The sequence below is a fragment of the Thamnophis sirtalis genome, unplaced genomic scaffold (genome assembly GCF_051295495.1).
Source record: "Thamnophis sirtalis isolate CommonGarterSnake01/CBP01778 unplaced genomic scaffold, rThaSir2_p1.2 scaffold_12, whole genome shotgun sequence".
Classification (NCBI taxonomy): domain Eukaryota; kingdom Metazoa; phylum Chordata; class Lepidosauria; order Squamata; family Natricidae; genus Thamnophis; species Thamnophis sirtalis.
Window position 1 is genome coordinate 12,045,958 of NW_028261392.1, and position 20,563 is coordinate 12,066,520.

The 20,563-nt window shown below is 46.4% G+C and overlaps 2 protein-coding genes across 2 annotated transcripts; one reads left to right on the forward strand and one right to left on the reverse strand.

Moving 5' to 3' along the window:
• Nucleotides 1-304: 304 nt before the first annotated feature.
• MZT1 (mitotic spindle organizing protein 1) lies at nucleotides 305-6,400 on the reverse strand. Its single transcript, XM_087726263.1, has 3 exons — nucleotides 6,275-6,400; nucleotides 5,913-6,058; nucleotides 305-2,415 (listed from the first exon to the last, which is right to left on the reverse strand). Exons 1-3 carry the CDS (start codon nucleotides 6,321-6,323, stop codon nucleotides 2,392-2,394), a joined length of 219 nt encoding a protein of 72 aa, XP_087582389.1. The 5' UTR covers nucleotides 6,324-6,400; the 3' UTR covers nucleotides 305-2,391.
• A 204-nt stretch (nucleotides 6,401-6,604) lies between these two features.
• On the forward strand, nucleotides 6,605-20,306 carry BORA (BORA aurora kinase A activator). The gene is made up of 11 exons (XM_087726331.1): nucleotides 6,605-6,805; nucleotides 7,907-8,013; nucleotides 8,147-8,192; nucleotides 8,549-8,630; nucleotides 10,103-10,168; nucleotides 12,925-12,981; nucleotides 15,494-15,711; nucleotides 16,538-16,691; nucleotides 17,026-17,579; nucleotides 19,077-19,190; nucleotides 19,613-20,306. The coding sequence occupies exons 1-11, from the start codon at nucleotides 6,668-6,670 to the stop codon at nucleotides 19,694-19,696; spliced, it is 1,620 nt and encodes a 539-aa protein (XP_087582457.1). The 5' UTR covers nucleotides 6,605-6,667; the 3' UTR covers nucleotides 19,697-20,306.
• Nucleotides 20,307-20,563: the final 257 nt, after the last annotated feature.

The window sequence follows — 20,563 nt, forward strand, 5'->3', positions numbered from 1 at the left end:
ACTATACCGTTTTCCCGAAAATAAGACCCAACTGGGAAATAAGCCCTAGCATGATTTTTTTGGGGTGCTTGTAATATAAGCCCCACCTCACAAAATAATGCCCAGTTAAGATCATCATCCAGACGGACACAATTAGTACCGTATTTTCCCTAAAATAAGACCTAACTGGAAAATAAGCCCTTATGCATCTTTTTGGAGCAAAAAATAATCTTATTTTTGGGGAAGAATGGTAATTTTCAAAGGACAGATACACATCTCAATAAAATGACACTTGTGCCAGCCAGTAATGATGTAGACAAAACAGTTACCTGAACAATGACTGGTTTTATTTACCATAAAGTTCTTGAAATGTTTTAACACTTAAAGGTTCCAAAACTTCTGTCATGAAAATACATCACACTGGATAAAACAAGGTTGCTTTTCTTTCAGGCAATATTCAATGAAAGAAAAACAAAGAGGTTTTCCTCGTGTTAATAGCACACAGTCCAATGAGATTAATTTAATGCCAAGACCAACCATTTTTTATTTAGCTTTTTGAAATAAAATATGAGAAAAATAAACAAAAAATTTAAAAAAGTATCAAAAGGGGGGGGGGAGCCAAAATAAATATAATGCTGTTTTTAAAGAAAACATTTTTTTTTCATAAACACATTAAAAGGTTTACCATATTATTTATTCTCCCTTTATTATTTTAAAAATAACTTAAGGCAGTGAACGTATCCAACACACCTCCCTTCACCTATTTTCCCCACAACAACCACCTTCTTAGCTGGGTTGAACTTAAGAGTGACTGGCTTGAAGTCACCCAGCTGTCATTCATGGCTAAGGAGGGATTTGAACCCACAGTCTATTACTTTCTAGCCTGGTGCCCTTAACCAATAGACCAAAGTAACTCTGATAAAAGGTATTTTCATAGCAACTTTTTTCCTACCGGTGACTTATGTGCAATTTTCCATTTTCATTAGATGTACATTTCTCTGTGAAACGGAGAGAGAACAAGACAGGGATAGCTTTTTTCAGCCTTTTGATAAGCTGACATTGTTTTCATAGTGTGCAACAGCCATTTGCACACTATGGCTAAGGATCAGCATTACAAAACTTGATCAACAAGCACGCTGGTCATAAAAGTTTGCAAGATTGTTTCGTTCAAAAGACATCGTTTCATTCAGAACAAGATTGTTTGGTTCAAAATATATATTGTTTGGAACAGCAGTATTCCCGTATTTGAGGGGCTCAACTTATTTTGAAGAAGGGAGGGGGGAGAAGAAGGGGGTCAACTTATATTCCAAAGCATCTGAGGGCAGGACAAGAAATAAAGGGTGGAAAATAATCAAGGAGAGAAGCAACCTAGAACTGAGGAGAAATTTCCTAACAATGAGGACAATTAACCAGGGAAACAGCTTGCCTTCAGAGATTGTGGGTACTTCACCGGAGGTTTTTAAGAAGAGACTGGGCATCCACTTGTCTGAAATGGTCTAGGGCCATGATGGTGAACCTGTGGCACGCGTGGCAGAAATGGCACAAATAGCCATCTCTCCGGGCATGCCAGTCATCGCCTGTTGCTCTTCCGGGTTCTGGCGCATACATGCGCACTGGTCAGCTAGTCTTTGTGCACACATGGACACCAGAAACGGGAAACTGAGCTTCTTGGCGCACTCTTCCGGGTTCCGGTGCTCCCCCCCTGCGTGTGCTCCTGTTTCGGCCCTTGGTGCCGAAAAGGTTCGCCAACACTGGTCTAAGGTCTCTTGCTTGAGCAGGAGGTTGGACTAGAAGACCTCCAAGGTCCTTTCTAGATCTATTTTGATTGATTGAAAAGATGCTGTTCCATTCTAGTTCAATTCTCGGAACTGCAATATGTAATCTCTCTTCTTAACCCAAAGGCTAAATACGGTGCAATTGGATAAATTTGAAACTGAAACTTATTTTTGAACCTTTTTTTCACAGTATAGCAATTGTTTTAACTGCAGTGAAAGCGTCAGCAAATTGTAAATAACTGGAATACAGAAAATAACACTTTAAAAATTAATCCACCACAGTGAACTCCTTCAGGCAGATGTCTGTGTTCTAATGGTAAGTACATTGGCCACATCTGAATGATATAGTCAACATTTTATCAAATATGAGGCACATGTTTCAACTGGGACAATGAAATAAATTTCTGAGTTAATACATAATTGCAAGATTTTTAAATCACATACAACAAAAAGATACAAAATGCATTTTGAAAGATTATTGGTTAATAGGTATTTAAAAAGCAATGTATTTTCTATACCCGTGAGAAACTTACACAACCAATAACCAACATCTTCAACAAAAATCTTCTACGAATGAAGGCAAAATCTTCTATTTCTCAGAAGCTTCATCTCAACAGAAAAAAACCTTTTCCTCAATTTAATTTGTCATATTGTCAGCAGCCTAGGAAAAAATATTTCAATTATACCAGTGTAGGTTCATCAGCTACTGCAAATTAATAGCAACACACCGAATTGCAACCGTTCTGGCTGTTTAAAATGCCTGTAGAAATCAATGATTTGGTTGTTCTTGCTTCCAGGAAAATCATGCTACCCAAGAGCTGCCATTTAATTGGGAAACATATTCCCAATTAATTATAAAAGCTAAAGCAGAGGGGTTAATCACTAACTTACAACAGAATGAAAAGACATGAACTGGATATCCCTTTCTCTCTTTTTCGCTCAAGTTACTTTAGACTTTTCTAGCCAATGCCAGGGAGGGTATAATACTGGGGAGCGATTCTAAATCAGTTCTTCCCATCGCATGGAAGGGACCACATACAAAAGAACTAGAAAACATGGGGATATTACCTGAAATGTATAACAAAGAGAATACATATTTAATTAGCAATAGCAGTTAGACTTATATACCGCCTCATAGGGCTTTCAGCCCTCTCTAAGCGGTTTACAGAGTCAGCATATTGCCCCCAACAATCTGGGTTCTCATTTTACCCACCTCGGAAGGATGGAAGGCTGAGTCAACCCTGAGCCGGTGAGATTTGAACAGCTGAACTGCAGAACTGCAGTCAGCTGAAGTAGCCTGCAGTGCTGCATTTAACCACTGCGCCACCTTGGCTCTATAATTATTCATGTATTATCTGCAGCTAGAATTGTATTTGCACAAAATACAAATATCTTCAAAAGTGAAGATATTCCTACTGATGAGAAGATGATTAGGAAAACATTAGAATGTGCAGAAATGAATAGACTAACATTAGCAATTAAGGAACAAACTGATTACTATATAATATGGGAAGTGTTTTATCAATGTTTAGAGAATAAAAAAGGAAATTGGAAATAAAAGAAGACAAAAAGAAGAATAGAAAATATATCAAGATAGAAATATGAAATAAAATGACAATTGTTAGTAGGATGAGAATGTTTAATGTTATTGTATTGTTATTAGAAGACATGGTAAGAAGGAAATGAAGAGCTTTACAATGTTTAATCGTTCCAATGTATTATAATTTGTGTAAGGATGTTGTACAGAAATATTAGTACTCAAACCACACACTGCTTAAGGAATGATGAAATGTTTACATTCTTAAAATTGAAAAAATAAATAAAAAACATTATTTTTTAAAAAAGAACTAGCAAACATGGGCAGTTTGTGAAAGGCAGCTACTCATAACTTGACCAGAGCTGTTCACGACAAAATAAAATCTTTTCTAGCTTAATCCCACTACGGGTATTCTTCTACGTAGGGATAAAAACTGAGCTCAAAATTTCCACTGACAAGCAAAACAGTGAATTCCGATTCATTTCCCAATCTTTTTTGCCACCGTTATCTAAGTGAATCATTTCAGTTCAGTTAGTAAATACGGTTGTTATGTGAAATCTGGCTTTCCTATTAACTTTGCTTGTCAGAGAGTCGTAAAAGATGACATGTCTCCAGGACGCCGCAACTGCCACAAGTACATGCAAGTTGCCAACTTTTGATCATGTGACCGTGGGAATGTTGCAATGGTTGTTAAGTATGAAAAATGGTCATAAGTCACTTTAGGGCCACACTTATGTGGCGGTAAGCATTGTCATAGTCAGGTGATCGAAATTCAGATGCTTGGGAACTGACGCGTCTTTATGACGGTTGCAGGGTCCCAGGGTCATGTGATCACCTTCTGTGATCTTCTGACAAGCAAAGTCAATGGGGAAGAGAGATTCACTTAACAACTGTGTTTACTAACTTAACTGTGGGGGGGGGGGGGGAGTCATACAATGGAGTGAAACCCCCTTAACAAATGTTTCATTTAACAACATAAATGCTGGGCTGTGGTCGTAAATCAAGGATTACCTTTATGGCCCTGCTACACAGTTTGATTGTCCCAGGGCACAAGTCAGTGTTGTGGGAATTAGTGTTTAGTGGAGTGATGGTGTTGTTGGGGGCGGGGGGGGGGGGGGAGGCAGGGAAATCTGTCTCTAGTCGTTTTGTCCATTCATTTTCTATTCTATTCTCTATTCTATTCCATTCTATTCATTCAGTATTCTATTCTATTCATTCTATTCATTCTCTATTCTATTCCATTCATTCTCTATTCCATTTCCATTCATTCTCTATTCTATTCATTCTCTATTCCATTCAATTCTATCCATTCTCTATTCTATTCATTCTCGTCCATTTCCATTCTATTCATTCTCTATTCTATTCATTCTCTATTCTATTCCATTCATTCTCTATTCTATTCATTCTCTATTCCATTCCATTCATTCTCTATTCTATTCCATTCATTCTCTATTCTATTCCATTCTATTCATTCTCTATTCCATTCCATTCCTTCTCTATTCTATTCTATTCATTCTCTATTCCATTCCATTCTATTCATTCTCTATTCTATTCCATTCATTCTCTATTCTATTCTATTCATTCTCTATTCCATTCCATTCCATTCTAAAGGCATTGAGAATAGTGACATGACCATTGTTCACACTTATGACCACTGCAGCATCCCCAGTGACACGTGATTTACATTTGGATGCTTGATAACTGACTCACACTTACAACCATTTCAGTGACCCAGGGGGTAACGTGATCCCCTTTTGAGACCTTCTGGCAAGCAAAGTCAATGGGGAAACCCAGATTCACTTCACAACCAGGTTATGAGCTTAACATCTTCGGTTGATTCACTTAACTGTGGCATACAAAAGTTGTTAAATGGAGCAAAGCTCATTTAACAGGTATTTCATTCAATAGAAATGCTGGGCTCAATTGTGGCTGTAAGTCGAGGACTATCTGGACCCAAAACCTCAGGCAAGGGTTAATTTTTTGACTTTGATGTCTCTTCGAGGCAGGTTGGGGGTGACTGGGCTGACTCCCCAGCAAAGGAAGCCTCAGGCTTAATTAATTCCCAGTCTGGCCAGGGGTCTCCTGGCATGCCTCTGTCAAAGGGCTGGAGGCTAATGGGGGGGGGGGGGGGAAGAAGATCTGGGAACAGGGGTATCTAAGAGGTTAGGGGTGCCTGAGGCTGGGGACGGGGGCAAAAGGGATCTACAAGAAGGGAGAGGGGTGCTGGAGGTTTGGGGGGGCAAAGAGGGTCTGGGAACAGAGGGCTCAAGAAGTTTAGGGGTGTCAGTAAAAATCAGTAAAGAGTAACAAAGTTGGAAGGGTCCTTAGAGGTCATCTAGTCCAACCTGCTCACGCAGGAGACCTGCACTAGGGATTCGAACCGCCGACCTTTCTGATCGACCAGCTCAATGTCTTAGCCACAGAGCCACCTACTGAGGGTAAGTGAGACTAGTCAGGGTAAACTGGAAGCTTTGGGGGGCAAAGAGGGTGTGGGGCAGAAAGGATATAGGAAGTTGGGAGAAGGTTAGGGGTGACTTGGCGATTCCCCAGTAAAGGAGTTCTCGGGGTCAATTCATTCCCAGTCCAACTTGGGGGTGGGGTGGGGGTCTGTCTCCCCGCACCTTCAGAGCCTCGGAGGCCTTTCGTAGCTCCCGGATGACGGCGGACAAGGCCTCGGGGTTGATGCCCTGCTCGCATAGCCGCACGCAGATGGAGAGCGTCTCGGCGTCCAGGCCGGTGTTAAGCAGGCGAGAGATCTCCATCAGCACTGCAAGAAGAAGAGGGAAGGCGGGGGGAGGTCAGTTAGCTCCGGGGCTCATCTGCATGGTCTCGAGGGGACCCCGGAGGAAGAGAGATGGAGGGGGGAAGGCGGAAGGCTGTCCTGAGTCCCAGTCAGGGCTCGTCTGCATGGCCTCGAGGGGACCCAGAGGAAGAGGGAGGGGAGAAGACGACCCCCCACCCACCCACAATAGATGGGACGCACCGTCCATCGTTTCCCTCACGGCGTTCAAGTTGCCGGAGGAGGTCGCCATGACGGCAGCCCCCGCGACCTTTCACCCGGAAGCCCAACGGAAATAGGCGTCGCGGAAAAAACAAAACGACGGCGGCTACCATAGAGCGGAGGTGAGGGAAAGAGAGAGAAGGGCGAGGAAGCGCCGCCCCCAGCCAATGGACTCGCGCTCCCCTTTTGAATGCGGCGGCGCCTCTCCTCGGAGAGGCTGCTTCGAAGGCAAGGGGCGGGGAAAGCCCTCTTCCCGCGCTCCGATTGGCCGGCCGGCGCGGAGGAGTTAAAGAGCCGTCCGCCTCGGCAGGAAGCGTTGGGCTGGCAGGTCGGGGGGCTGTCCTGCTGTCGGGGCTGCTGAGCGGAGGAGCCGGCATGCAACGGCGGGGAGCGCTGCTGCCCGAGACTCCCGGCCGGGTGCAGAACCCCTTCGAAAGCCCCGGAGACGTCCGCCACTTGCAGGAGCAGACCGTCTGCAGCCCCAGCGCCTTCCGTCCCGCCCCGCCCCCGGAGGTGAGTGGAGGGGGGGGGTTGAGAGGCGGGGGGGGGCGGAGGAGGGAGGGGGGCTGGGAAGGGGGTGTGCAGAGGGGAGGGACAGATAGGAAAGGAGGGAGGGGGTGCTGGAAGCTTTGGGGGGAGGCACAGAAGGGCTGGGAACGGGGGATCTAGGAGAAGGGGGAGAAGTGCTGGAGGCTTGAGAGCAAAGAGAGCAAAGGATGTGGGAACAGGGGCTCTAAAAGTTGTGGGGCTGGAGGCTTGGGGAACATAGGGGGTCTGAACGGGATCTAAGAGGTGATCTAAGAGAAAGGGGGATCTAGGAGAAGGGCAGGGGGCTGGAGGCTTGAGAGCAAAGAGGATGTGGGAACAGGGGCTCTAAGAAAATTGGGGGGGTGAGGCTTGGGGGAGCATAGAGGGTCTATGAACGGGATCTAAAATAAGAGGTGATCTAAGAGAAAGGGGGATCTAGGAGAAGGGGCAGGGGGCTGGAGGCTTGAGAGCAAAGAGGATGTGGAACAGGGGCTCTAAACGTTGGGGGGGGGCTGGAGGCTTGGCAGAGCAAAGAGGATCTCGGAATTGGGGCTCTAAGAAGGTTGGGCTGCTGGAGGCTTGAGAGGACACAGAGGGTCTGGGAACAGGGGATCTAGGAGAAGGGGGAGGACTTCTGGGGGCTTTGGGGGGGGCAAAGTCTGGGCAGGGGAGATCTAGAAGGGGGATAGGTGCTGGATGCTTGAGGGGGGGCAAAATCTGGGGCAGGGAAGATCTAGAAAAGAGAGGAATGCTGGAGGCTTGGGGGCTCAATGCCTTGGGCAGAAGAGCTCTAAGAAAAGGTTGGGGTGCTGGAGGCTTGGTGGAGGACAGGATCTAAGAGAAGAGGGGGATCTAGGAGAAGGGGGAGGACTTCTGGGGGCTTGGGGAGTCAGTGCCTGGGGCAGAAGGGACCTAAGAGAAGGTTAGGGTGCTGGAGGCTTGGGGAGGGCGTAGAGGATGGGGAGGGGTGCCTGAGGTTTGGCAGGGCAAAGGGTCTGAGTGCAGAGGGGAACGGAGGCAGACGGTGTCGGAGGAGAGGAGGGGTTGCTGGGTTCTCCCAAAGCCCCCTTGAATCTGCTTCTGCAGAGCCCCGGGCGATTCATGTGGTCCATTGACGAGCTGGCCCTGATTGACCCAGTGGAGATCAACCCAGAGGACATCCACCGCCAGGCCTTCTACCTCAGCCAGACCAGGTGGGGCAGGGCAGTGGGGTGGCTGCAGGTGTTGGAGGTGGTTCTCCATGACTGCCCCTCACTCACCCTTCCTTCCTTCCTTCCTTCCTTCCTTCCTTCCTTCCTTCCTTCCTTCCTTCCTTCCCTTTCACAGGATTGACAGGGAGGTCGAAGAACGGAGGCAAAGGGCCATCAACGAGGTAATCACCATCACCATCCTTGGTTCAAGCCAGCTGGGAGAAGCTGAGCTCCAGCTATTGAGTGGGATGCTACCCAGGAAGCTTTCCTTGCCTCCTGTGACTTTCAAAGTCATCTCCGTCCCCTGAACAATGAGCAGACGTGAAGAGGCTGCTCAGGAAGGGAAAACCCTTTGCCTGGTGTGCCCGGTCCGTTTCACAGAAAGCAGTTTCAAATCCACTCAGTGTTGGAACAAGCATCAACTCAATCCCGGAAGGCATCTCGCCTTTTTCTTCTGGGAAACTCTGTCCACAATCTGACTGTTTCCTTGCAAAGAGTTTGTATGTCATTAATGCGCAATCCTGTCCTTTCTTCCTAGTTTTTCACCAAAAGCACCATTGTCCCATCGCCCTGGACCGATCCCATCGGGAAACAGTCTTCTCAGCTGAATTCAACCAGATGTAAGGAGCAGCTTCTGTTCTGGAGGCAGGGAGGTTCTCTTATAAGCCAAGTTGTTCAGAGCTGGGATCTCCAACACACAAGGCTTAACAAGCCAGAAAGGAGTCTTAGAATAACTTTATTATCACTTTGAATGTACACTAATTGGCATACATTTAAATGAAACGTCATTGCATAAACAGTAGTGGGCAAAATTGTGGAAACCTTTTGGGAAAAAGTATTTTTGAGATTTAATGGCCAATAACACCAATTGAGAGCTCAGTCGCTAAGATGCTGACCTTGTTGATCAGAAAGGTTGGCAGTTTGAATCCCTAGCGTGGCGTAACAGAGTGAGCTCCCGTGACTTGTCCCAGCTTCTGCCAACCTAGCAGTTCGAAAGGACGTAAAAATGCAGGTAGAAAAATAGGAACCACTTTTGGTGGGAAGCTAACAGTGTTTTTGTGTGCCTTCGGCATTGAGTCATGCCGGTCACATGACCACCGAGACGTCTTCAGACACGGCTTTGAAACAGAAGTGAGTACCGCCCCCTAGAGTTGGGAACGACTAACACGTATGTGCGACGGGAACTTTTACCTTTAACACCACTTTCTTTTGGGGTAGTACCATAACATTATATATCAATGGAAAGATAATTTAATCAAAAATGTAATGCAACAAAATTTGTTTGATTATCTGTATTGTATGAAATGTATAGCCAGCTATCAAACCCAGTTGATAGAAGTAATCATTCAATGTTGGTTTCACATTATAACAGCTTCAGAAGTAAAAGACGGTTCACTCTATGGGAAGATGTTGTAAGGCTGTAATTCATGCTAAAGGTTACCCAACTAAGTATTAACTGACATGGTGATAATCTTTGTTTATCTCATTTTTTTCTATGGTGATAATTTTTGTCTTTTTTTTTCTGCGTGTTTCACTTTTTTTTATAACTGCTATTCTAACAGCAAATCCTTCTTATTGCATTACATTCTTGATTAAATTATCTTTCCATTGATATATAATTTTATGATACTACAAAAAAAGTGGTGTTATTAGCCATCAAACCTCAAAAATATTGTACGCTTTTCCCAAAAGGTTTCCACAATTTTAGTCACTACTGTATACTGTTCTATGTGCTTCTGAAGCAATTCTTGCTAAGCTAAAGGGAAAAAAACCCCAATACATTTTGCGTATTCTGATGAATTTTCTCTCGTTTTTTAATCCTAAATGATGCTATTAGGGATTCTTGCAGTTGGCTTAAATTGCAATCATTGGAATCGCTTAGTTTGAGATGCTGTTTGTGTATTCACGGAAAGCTTTCCTCCATGTTTGATGGATAGATGGGTCGATTCTAAGCCGAACTGTTTTGACCAAACCTGACTGCCAAAAATGCGAAAGAAAGGGAAGTGTTTCCCATTTATGGCTAAACACAGGTGATGCTTTTTATGCTTTCCTTGTTGATATTCCAGCTGTTCACTAACTCCATCAATTGCAGGTGTTGAGCTCAACGATGCTTCGCCCATCGGCCGAGAAATCGTCGTCCAGCCTGGGAAAAATAATGGTTCGTATGAAAACTTTAGGGGGAAGAGAGTAAACTCCGTATATGAAGAGATCTGGGGCACCTGCATGAAAGAGACAAAACATGCATTTTAGTAGGGCTGTGATGACAAACCTATGGCATGCATGCCCAAAGTGGCACGCGCGGCATCGCCCTTTCCTCTTCCTTGTTTCTGGCGCACATGTGTGCTCAACAATCAGCCGACCTTCGTGCGTGTGGCAATGCCATAAACCAGAACAGCTGGTCTTCCAGTTTCCAGTGTGCGCATATGTGCAGGCCAGCTGATTATCATGCGCAGGCATGCCAGAAGACCAGATGCCTGGTGCACATGCGCACATTGGAAACCGGAAGTTCATTTCTTGGTGCGCACATGGCCCCTGGGCTGCTCCTCTTCCGGGTTGCAGCCCCGGTGCGCACTTCCTTTTTGACACGGTGCTGAAAAAGTTCGCCACCACTACAATAGAGTGATGCATGTACAGATGGTCCTTGACTTATGACTGATCACTTAGCGGTTGTTCGAAATTCCCAATGCACCTCTCTGGGTTACCTGCTTGTAAGTCCTGACAGTTGGCCCCCCTCCCTGCAGGCAACGTGTTCCTCCCACCCCTTTTCTGGCACTGGGCAACTAGGAGACATGGCAACTTGCAGTGTCCCATCACTTGACCACGGTTTACAATAATCTTGCTTAGTTACTTTCAGCAAAACAAAATGATGGTTTTGCAACCGTCATGATTTAGGATCGCAATGGGCAGGCTCCATTATGGCTGTAACTCGAGGACACACCTGTCGAGAAGAGGGAAGCTTGCATTGCTTCAGCCTGCTGCCAATTACCTCCCACAGACCCATTAGATCTCACAGGGTTGGCCTCCTCCGGGTGCCATCTACCAGCCAATGCCACCTTGCTATTACCCGGAGGAGGGCCTTCTCTGTGGCACCTCTGGAATGAACTCCCCGCAGGGATTCGGACCCTCACCTCTCTCCAGGCCTTCCGAAAAGCCGTCAAAACCTGGCTTTGCCAGCAGGCCTGGGGGTGATGAGTTCCCTCCCCTCTCGACATGTATGGTTGTGCGACTGTTGTTTACTTTTATTATTTGTATTTCGTTTTTTATGTTCCCCTTTTTTCCCCCCTTGAATTGTTCGCCGCCCTGAGTCCTCCCGGAGAAGGGCGGCATACAAATAATAAAATTCTATTCTATTCCTTCTGGCATTGTGGCTGGGAGCAGAAATCTTAGTGGGTTTTGTGGGAGGGCCGTTTTCTGTCTAGTGTTACAGCCTTGGGAGTTTTTTCAGAATTCCCATTCAGGTCCTTATCAGGCTGCCCGTTGCTTAGCGTCTGACAAGCTGAGTTCATCCCAGTTTGTTCCAAACGCAGCTTTGGAACGATGGCGGTTTTATTGGCGAAAGCACTGCAGCTGTCCCTTGCCTTCCAACAACTGAGCCCCAAATTTATCTTGGCAAAGCCAGACAGTTGTAGAGTTTTGCCCCGTTTTGTGACCTTCCTTGCCACGGTTGTTAAGTGAATCACTAGGGTTGTTAAGTTAGTGACATGGTTGTAAAGGGGATCAGGTTTCCCCCACCGACTTTGCTTATCACAAAAGGTGATCACGTAACCCTAAATATCTACATAAAGGTTGTCATAAAGGTTTCAAGGTTTATTACACTTGTATGCCGCCCTATTCCCGGAGGGAATCAGGGCGGCTAACAAACCGAAGGGGAAGGGAATAATACAGACAAAAAATAGCAATAGCAATAGCAGTAGACTTATATACCGCTTCATAGGCCTTTCAGGCCTCTCTAAGCGGTTTACAGAGAGTCAGCATATTGCCCCCAACAATCTGGGTCCTCATTTTACCCACCTCGGAAGGATGGAAGGCTGAGTCAACCCTGAGCCGGTGAGATTTGAACCGCTGACCTGCTGATCTAGCAGTAGCCTGCAGTGCTGCATTTAACCACTGCGCCACCTTGGCTCTAAAAAAGCAAAAAAACAAACAAACAAAATACGGAAACAATTTAAAAGCAGTCAACAGCCACGCAATTCGAGTGGGGATGGGAACTCATCAGCCCCAGGCCTGTTGGAACAGCCAGTTGCCAAGCATCTGAATTTTGGAGATGGCTGCAATGGTTTTAATACAATACAGTAGCAGAGTTGGAAGGGACCTTGGAGGTCTTCTAGTCCAACCCGCTGCTTAGGCAGGAAACCTTATACCATTTCAGACAAATGGCTATCCAACATCTTCTTAAAGATTTCCAGTGTTGGGGCATTCACAACTTCTGGAGCCAAGCTGTTCCACTGATTAATTGTTCTGTCAGGAAATTTCTCCTCAGTTATAAGTTGTTTCCTTGATTAGTTTCCACCCATTGCTTCTTGTTCTACCTTCAGGTGCTCTGGAGAATAGCTTGACTCCCTCTTCTTTGTGGCAACCCCTGAGATACTGGAAGACTGCTATCATGTCTCCCCTAGTCCTTTTCATTAAACTAGACATACCAAATTCCACCACCGTTCTTCATCTGTTTTAGCCTCCAGTCCCCTAATCGTCTTTGTTGCTCTTCTCTGCACTCTTTCTAGAGTCTCCATATCTTTTCTATATCATGGTTTTCAGTCACTTTTTTTCAATACCGTTGTAACTGCAGTCACCAAACAAAAGGTTATAAATCAAGGATTACCTGCACTTAAGAGATTTTAACCAGAAAGGTTTTTTTTTTTAATGCTTCAATCCTGATGATGCAGCCTTGCTGTGCTCTGTTTCTTTTTTCTCCAGCTGCTTGTCAGACAGTGTTATCCCTACCAGTAGATTTTGATTTGGAAAAGATACTGGGTAAGTAGCTTGTAAAATAAGTCTACTTGCTCTGTTAGGGTTTCTTATAACCGTCTAAACTGGACTGGGGGAAGTTGTAAGGATTATACCTCCAAAGGAGGGCGGCATGTGATAAAAGGAAAGGATCACAATTTAAGGAGCCATGAGAGGTTGTGTAAAGACACACAACAAGAAGTGAGGGTTTGGGCTTGTGGGTTGGTTTCCGAATGTTTCGTTACCAGGATGGTTCCACCACAAAACTGCGTTCGACTAAAGCGCGCTCGATGAAACCGCGTAGCTGACGTCATCACAGGGCGACAACAGCGCGGAGACAGAAGCATGCTGTAAACGCTAAACCTAAAATTAACCCCTAAACCTAACCCTTAACCTAACCCTAAACCTAATCCTAACCCTTAACCTAACCCTAAACCTAATCCTAACCCTAACCCTTAACCTAAACCTAACCCTTAACCTAAACCTAACCCTTACCTTAACTTGAATCGGCTTGCTTTCAAAGCACTATTTAAAGCGCCCTTCTTTCTCCGCACTCGCTGTTGTCGCCCTGTTGATGACATCAGCGACACGGTTTAATCGGGCGCGCTATAGTCGAGCGTGGTTTTGTCGTGCCACGACCAGGATAGTTAATGTCTTCAGCGGAGTTTAGGGGATGTCACTATCTCATGTTCTTCTGCTTATCCTCATCCTACACCTAAGCCACAGATATTCACCACTGTTGCAAAAAACATAACTTTTGTGTGGTTTTGTGGCTGCTCTCGTTCCTCCTCTCTGCAGTTTTTCTGAGCGATGCAGGAGATGGAGAAACGTCTCTGTCCTGGCCCACAAGTTTCAAAATCCCCCTTAAAAAAAAGAGTTCGAATCCAAACGGATTCCTGTGATTTCTGCTCTCTTCTCCTTTGACCTTGTGCAAGGCATAAATGGTCAGATTGGATTTACCGCAGGGTGGATTTGATTTAAATCGTGATTTAAATCACTAGGAAAAAGGCTTGGTTTAAAGCAACTCTGTTTAAATCATAATTTTTAAAGAGTAGCTGTCATCTCTGTCCCGCAGCCACTCCTACTCTGATATCCACTGTTAACCTATTCACTTTAATGGGACAGCTGGTGATGCAGCAGTGACACAACAATGTGAGGGGCGTGGCAGGCAGCAGGAGTGGTTGCCCGCTAACAGGCGCTGCCACGATGGGTCTGCAATGACAGGCATTTTTTAAAATATTATCTTTATAAGCTGCTTAGAAGGTTTCATTTCCTTTTTACCGCTTGCCCTTCCTCCTCACACTTCGAGCCTGATGGTATAGAAGCATTTCTCTTCCAACAATCATACAGTGTGTAGTGTGCATAGATTTGCAAAACCATGAGATAAAGGGATATCCCTCATTGTTTTTATGATTTATCTCACAGTTACTGTGAAATTGTGGTGAATGCATCCATGCAGCGCATGTTACTTTAGCTTGCAGAGCTTGGATTCATTGAATGAGTTTTACCAAAAAATGTAAATATTGCAGAATATACGGCCTCATGCTTCGTAACTCAGCTCCATTTCATGCTGAGTAAACTAAATTATTACCGTATTTTTCGGAGTATAAGACACACCTTTTTCCACAAAAAAAGAGTGAAAATCTGGGTGCGTCTTCACTGAATACAGAATTTTTGGCCTCCCCAAACTCTGCCCTCTTTGCAAAAATAGACGCGCAGAGGGTTTGGGAAGCCTGTAAAGAGCTCATGGGGGCGGTATTGGACCTGGGTACTTGAGAGACCGCCTGCTGCCAATTACCTCCCAAAGACCCGTTAGATCTCACAGGGATGGCTTCCTCCGGGTTCCGTCCACCAGCCAATGCCATCTGGCTACTACCCGGGGGAGGGCCTTCTCTGTGGCAGCTCCGGCCCTTTGGAATGAACTCCCCGCGGAGATTCGGACCCTCACCTCTCTCCAGGCCTTCCGGAAAGCCGTCAAAACCTGGCTGTGCCAGCAGGCCTGGGGTTGATGAGTTCCCCTCCCCTCTCGACTGTATGGCTGTGTGATTTTCGTGTATTTTAATTATGTGTACTGTGTTTATGTCCCCTTTCCCCCCTGAGTTGTTCGCCGCCCTGAGTCCCTCCTGGAGAAGGGCGGCATACAAATAAACTAAATACAAATGCAAAAACAGGGTGTTTTTTGCTCGTTTTTGCTCCCAGCTCCCAGGAGCACCTACAAGCCTCCCAAAGCCTATGCACGCGTTTTTGTAATAAAAAAGGGGGGGGGCGCGTTTTCATGAAAAACGTGCCGTTTTTTGCTCGTTTTTGTCCTGGACCCCTAGGAGCACTTTACAGACCTCTTAAACTCTGCATGTCCCATTTTTCACACAAAAAACCAAAACGAGGCATGCAGAGGGTTTGGGAGGCCTGCAGAGTGCATTTTTTTTTTAAAATTTACCTCTTCAAAATCTTGGTGTGTCTTATACTCCGGTGTGTCTTATATCCGAAAAATATGGTAATTTATGAATCTTAAATAGAAAACTTGTCTCCTCTTCCTCAGGTGACTACTTCAAAGCCGACGAATCGGCTGACCAGTCCCAGGAAAACCTCAGCACTTCCTCCTTGAGGAGAAAGCTGTTTTTGGACGAGAACGGTCTCTCCTCCGAGAGCCCCTCCCCTTCTCTCGGCCTGCGCAACGGCCCGGCCTCCTTAGGCGTCCTCTGCTCCATCGACCTCTCTCCGGTCCGCTGCAGGAGCCCTCTGAGTTCTGACAGCTCAGTGAGTAGTATTCTGGCCTAGGCTTCCCCAGCAGCTCGAAGCCGAATCCTCGTTTCGATAAAGCCCTTTTATTTAATTTACAGTGAATTCCTCTCCAGCAAAGGCTTCCCTCTCTCACAGTCTTTCAAGATAGTTCACAACTACTAACCTTTATCAGGCTTGGAGGGTGGCCAGGCCGATATCTTTCAATATCGCAATACTTGGCAAGAATGCAGGAATGAACTAATGGTCTCTTGCAAACTCCACTCTCCTTTTCGCTCCTCTTTTATTCCCTATGGGAGGGGCCATTCACTGTCCACCTGTGGCCTCACTCCCAAGTCGACCCTTGTTCTTTAGCTGTTCCCTTCGTCTGGCAACTCTGCGCATGCGCACAATGGGAACAGACTCCAGCTGTTCGTCATCCTCACTGATGTCTGACTCTGAAAGCAGCTGATAAATGCCAGACAGCCCTGGCCCCATCTCTGCCTCCGATGCAGAGCCCTCGTCTGAGCCTTCCCCAGACTCCAGGACTGGCCCAGGTTCCTCCTCAACCTCCTCACTGTCCGAATCTGCTTCCACAAGAAGTAGCTCAAGCTGGAGATGTTGATTGTGTGGGTCAGGATGAGTTCAGCTGGTTTTGGACCAAGAAGCCAAAAACATCCTTCATGGAGAACTGATTTCCCATGCTTTCTGCAGATTGTCTTGGCTGTTAAGGGGGGAGGAGGGGGGGTTTCCCCGTTGCTAATGTCAGGCTCTCAACTCGTGAAGCTTGGGTTACGAGAGATGCAATTGTGACCAATGCCTTCCGTGGCTCGCTCTTAATGGGAATCTCTCTTGCGCCTGAAAGGGCCATCTCTCCTCCAGCCCCATCCGGGGGAATGCCAGGACGTACAGTTTGGGCAGCCTTCCTAGCCCATCCTTGGCACGCAGGAGCCCGGCAAATCTGGCGTCGCCCTCTTTCTCTCCCGTTGGCATCCAGCTAAGAAAGACTCCAATGGCGGGTATGTAAGTAAAGGCCTCATGCTGGGACCTAAAGGATTGTCGTCTAGGGGGTGGGCACCCAAATTTTCACCCTCTTTTGGGGTAGAGGGGAGTCTGTCTTATACCTCGAGAAATACGGTATGTGCTACTGTTTCCCCATTTTAAGCTTTCTACTTATTTCTGTTGGTTTTCAATACTACCTTACAAAATATTGTATATCTCAGCCTGGAGTAGTCCCCCTTTCTGACAAAAGGCTTCAGCAAGGTTATCAAGAGAAGCCTGTTGATTCTGCACCCTTGGTGTATTCTCCCTCTGACATTTTCTACCTTTCTCTCCCACCCTCCAACCACGCAGGTCAAAGGCAGTTCACTTTCCGCTCTCCGGATCTTCCTTCCGTTTCCAACGCCTGCCGTCAGGCTCCTCCTACCAGCAGCAGGAGTCCCTACATGGAATGCTCTCCGTTAAGGAGTCACTCGCCCATGAGACTCCTCTCCTGCTGGGGGACCGCCCTGTATCAGAGCTCCTTCCTTCGCCTCCCCTGCACCCCGGAGAACTTCCAGGAAGAGCTGGCGGAAGCAGCCGAGATCACGTGGGCCGGGAGTCCCAGGGCGGGCCTGACCCCTATAAACGAGGACATCCCATTAGCGGGGTCCCCCTCGGAGATGGCCGCTGGTGCTCTCTCACCGGAGACCCCCGAAGGATTGGCACTCCGGCCCTGCTTGGACTCTTCCGGAGAGAAACGAACGGTGGAAATGGCCGATCCGGAGATGTTGGATGAGAACTCGGTGAAAGGATCGTCTGAATGCGACGGGGAGGCTATGACTGGATTGAGCATGGAGAGGTCCTGCATCTCTATGGATCCATTGGCGGAAAGCAGTGCTTCTCCCTGTGAGAGCAGCAGTCTGCAGGTGAGGGTCAGCCCAGCGTTTGAAGGGGCTCTGGCCATGAACATCTCCCCCCACCTCCCTCTCCCATTCCAGGCTGAACAAGGGAATAGAGCAGAGCGGGTGGCGGGATACCGCTTCCCTGAAAATAAGACCTCCCCTGAAAATATTGCAACACAGCAGTAGCCATGAGTGACCACGCTCGCCGCCTCCTGCACCTCAAAAATAAGACCTCCCCGACAACAAGACCAAATGCTTATTTGGGGGGGGTCAAAAGAAAACAAGACCCTGTCTTATTTTCAGGGAAACACGGTAAAAAAAGGGCGAGAAAGCAGGGTGGTTTTGATCTAGCTATGTTCTAGACAAAATAGAAAGGAAGATTCCCCAAATTTTCCTGCCCGAAGCTCCTGCGCTTATGGCATCTTTATTTTACTTATCAGGTTTTGGATACCGGCCGTCTCTTCCCTGAGGGGGGGAAGGGGCTTCCACAAGAGCGATAAAATCCCACCTTTTTACAACCCCACCACCATTGCCCCAAAATGAAAAGCGTTGCAGGGTGTGTGTGTGTGTCATGGTGGAGAGGGGGATCCCTCCTCACAAAACATTGCCCAATTTCCAGCTGTCTCTTCTTACCAGGCACACAAGCTGTGTAGAGTTAACACACCCCCGGGCAAGTACAGGTAGTCCTTGACTTACAACAGTTCATTTTGTGACCTTTCAAAGTTACGACGGTGCCAAAAAAAAGTGACTTAGGACCGGGTTTTTTTTCACATGACCCAGGAAGTCACGCGATCAAAATTCGGCCGCTCGGCAACTGGCTCGTATTTATGATGGTTGCAGTGTCCCAAGGTGATCCCCTTTTGCGACCTCCTGACAAGCAAAGTGCATAAGGGAGCCAGGGCCACTTAACCACCGTGTTACTAACTTAGCAAGCGCTGTGATTCACTTAACGACGGTGGCAAGGAAGGTTGCAAAAGGAGAAGCTCATTTAACCGTAACGGAAACTTGGGGCTCAATTGTTGTAAGTCAAGGACCTAGGCACCTCAAAGGGCTTTAAAAAGAGAATTCCCCCCCCCCTGGAATTGTGTTTCCCAGTTGGTGATCCTCAAAGGGCTTTAAAAAGAGAATTTTTCCCCCCCTGGAATTGTGTTTCCCAGTTGGTGATCCATCACTTCATCCCATACCAAGAACTGCAGAACTGGAAGGACCTGGAAGATTATCTACTCCAGCTCCTGCTAGTACTGGGATGATTAGCAATAGCAATTAGACTTATATACCGCTTCATAGGGCTTTCAGCCTTCTCTAAGCGGTTTACAGAGTCAGCATATTGCCCCCAACAACAATCCCGGTCCTCATTTTACCCACGTCGGAAGGATGGAAGGCTGAGTCAACCCTGAGCCGGTGAGATTTGAACAGCCGAACTGCAGAACTGCAGTCAGCTGAAGTAGCCTGCAGTACTGCATTTAACCACTGCGCCACCTTGGCTCTGATTATTTCAACGCTCCGATTTCTTTTGGACAGATGGACAGTGGCTACAATACCAGCAGCCTCATGGATACAGCTGGAGGCGAGCTCAGCTGCAGAGAGCACAGCGCGTTTGAGGCTCAGAGGAAAACCCACGTTTTCAGAATGAAGGTAGGTGGGCCAAACCCTCGTTTTCGGTTTTCTGAGCCCTGGCTTTGGGGGAAGAAATCTAGGAGGTCATAGGGAAAACCTATGCAAAGGTTAACATAGCTGGAACGATCTCCCCGTGGAGATTCGGACCCTCACCACCCTTCAGGCTTTCCGCAAAGCCGTCAAGACCTGGGCTGTTCCGGCTGTTCCTGGGGCTGATGAGTTCCCAGCCCCACTCGGATTGTTGTGACTGTTGAGGAGTTTTTTAATCTGTTTTTTTGTATCTGTTTTGTCTTGTTCGTTTTCTTTGTATTGCCCCCCTTCCCTATTAGTTTGTTAGCCGCCCTGAGTCCCCCTGGGAATAGGGCGGCATACAAGTTTAATAAACTATAATAAACTATGGCTAATATGGCCAATCTTTTGGCTCTTCGTTCCTCCCAAAGCAGGGGAAATCAAAAACTGGACACTGGGCTGAAAACGCTTGCCAACCCAGCAGCCTCTTCCTGGAAGTGCCTTTGCCCAAATGAGCTGGCATAGATCTGCTTCTAACTGGGATTGATTGATTGAGAGAGAGAGAGAAACCATCCCCCAAAGCTGAATGACTACTCTGACAGATACTTCCGACACTGGACTGGTACAACTGCCTTCCAGCGGCTGGAGGGAAATTGAACCCCCAAGATGATCAGCCTGGCTATACCCACCAAATTGGCACTGGAATGCTGTGGGCTACATTTATACACTTGGATTCTCACAAGGCCTCGGCTGGGGTTGGAACGCTGCTGCTATATGCCTCCGACATGCATTGATTCTGGGTCTACCCAAGTAGAGCCAGTTGTTTCTTAATGTGCCAATTATGGGCTCACTTTACCAGGCAGAGACTTCCTTGCATGAGCCTTGCCAACATACAAATGCAGATGCCCTGGTCTTAAACTTAAAGTGGAAGTTAGCTGTTTGGAATTAGGCGTCACCAACGTGCCAAATGGGGTGGCAGAGCAATATGTATTGCCTTGTTTTCTGTGAAAATTAATAGCGTTTGTTAAAAAGAAATCTCTTTCGCGTCTTGATGATGCTAATCGTATCGGGAACCAATGATTTTTTTTAAAGTAGTTAAATAAAGTAGTAGATAGTTGTGCTTTTCCCCCGTTTTTTGAAGTTTTATTACCAATGTGAAATCGGTTTCAACAGGAGGGTAGAAAACATTCTTGTTAGAATAAATAAAACCTTTTGCACACACACAAAAAAGGCAACATTCTGACGAATAGTTTTTTTAAATATACTGGGCTGGAATTATGTTTCATCATTTAAAAAAAAAACATGTTTAAGATAACTGGTTTCCCTGCTCAATTTGTTATACTTGGAAAAGAGTGAAGAGTGTTTTTGTTCTTTTTTGTTTG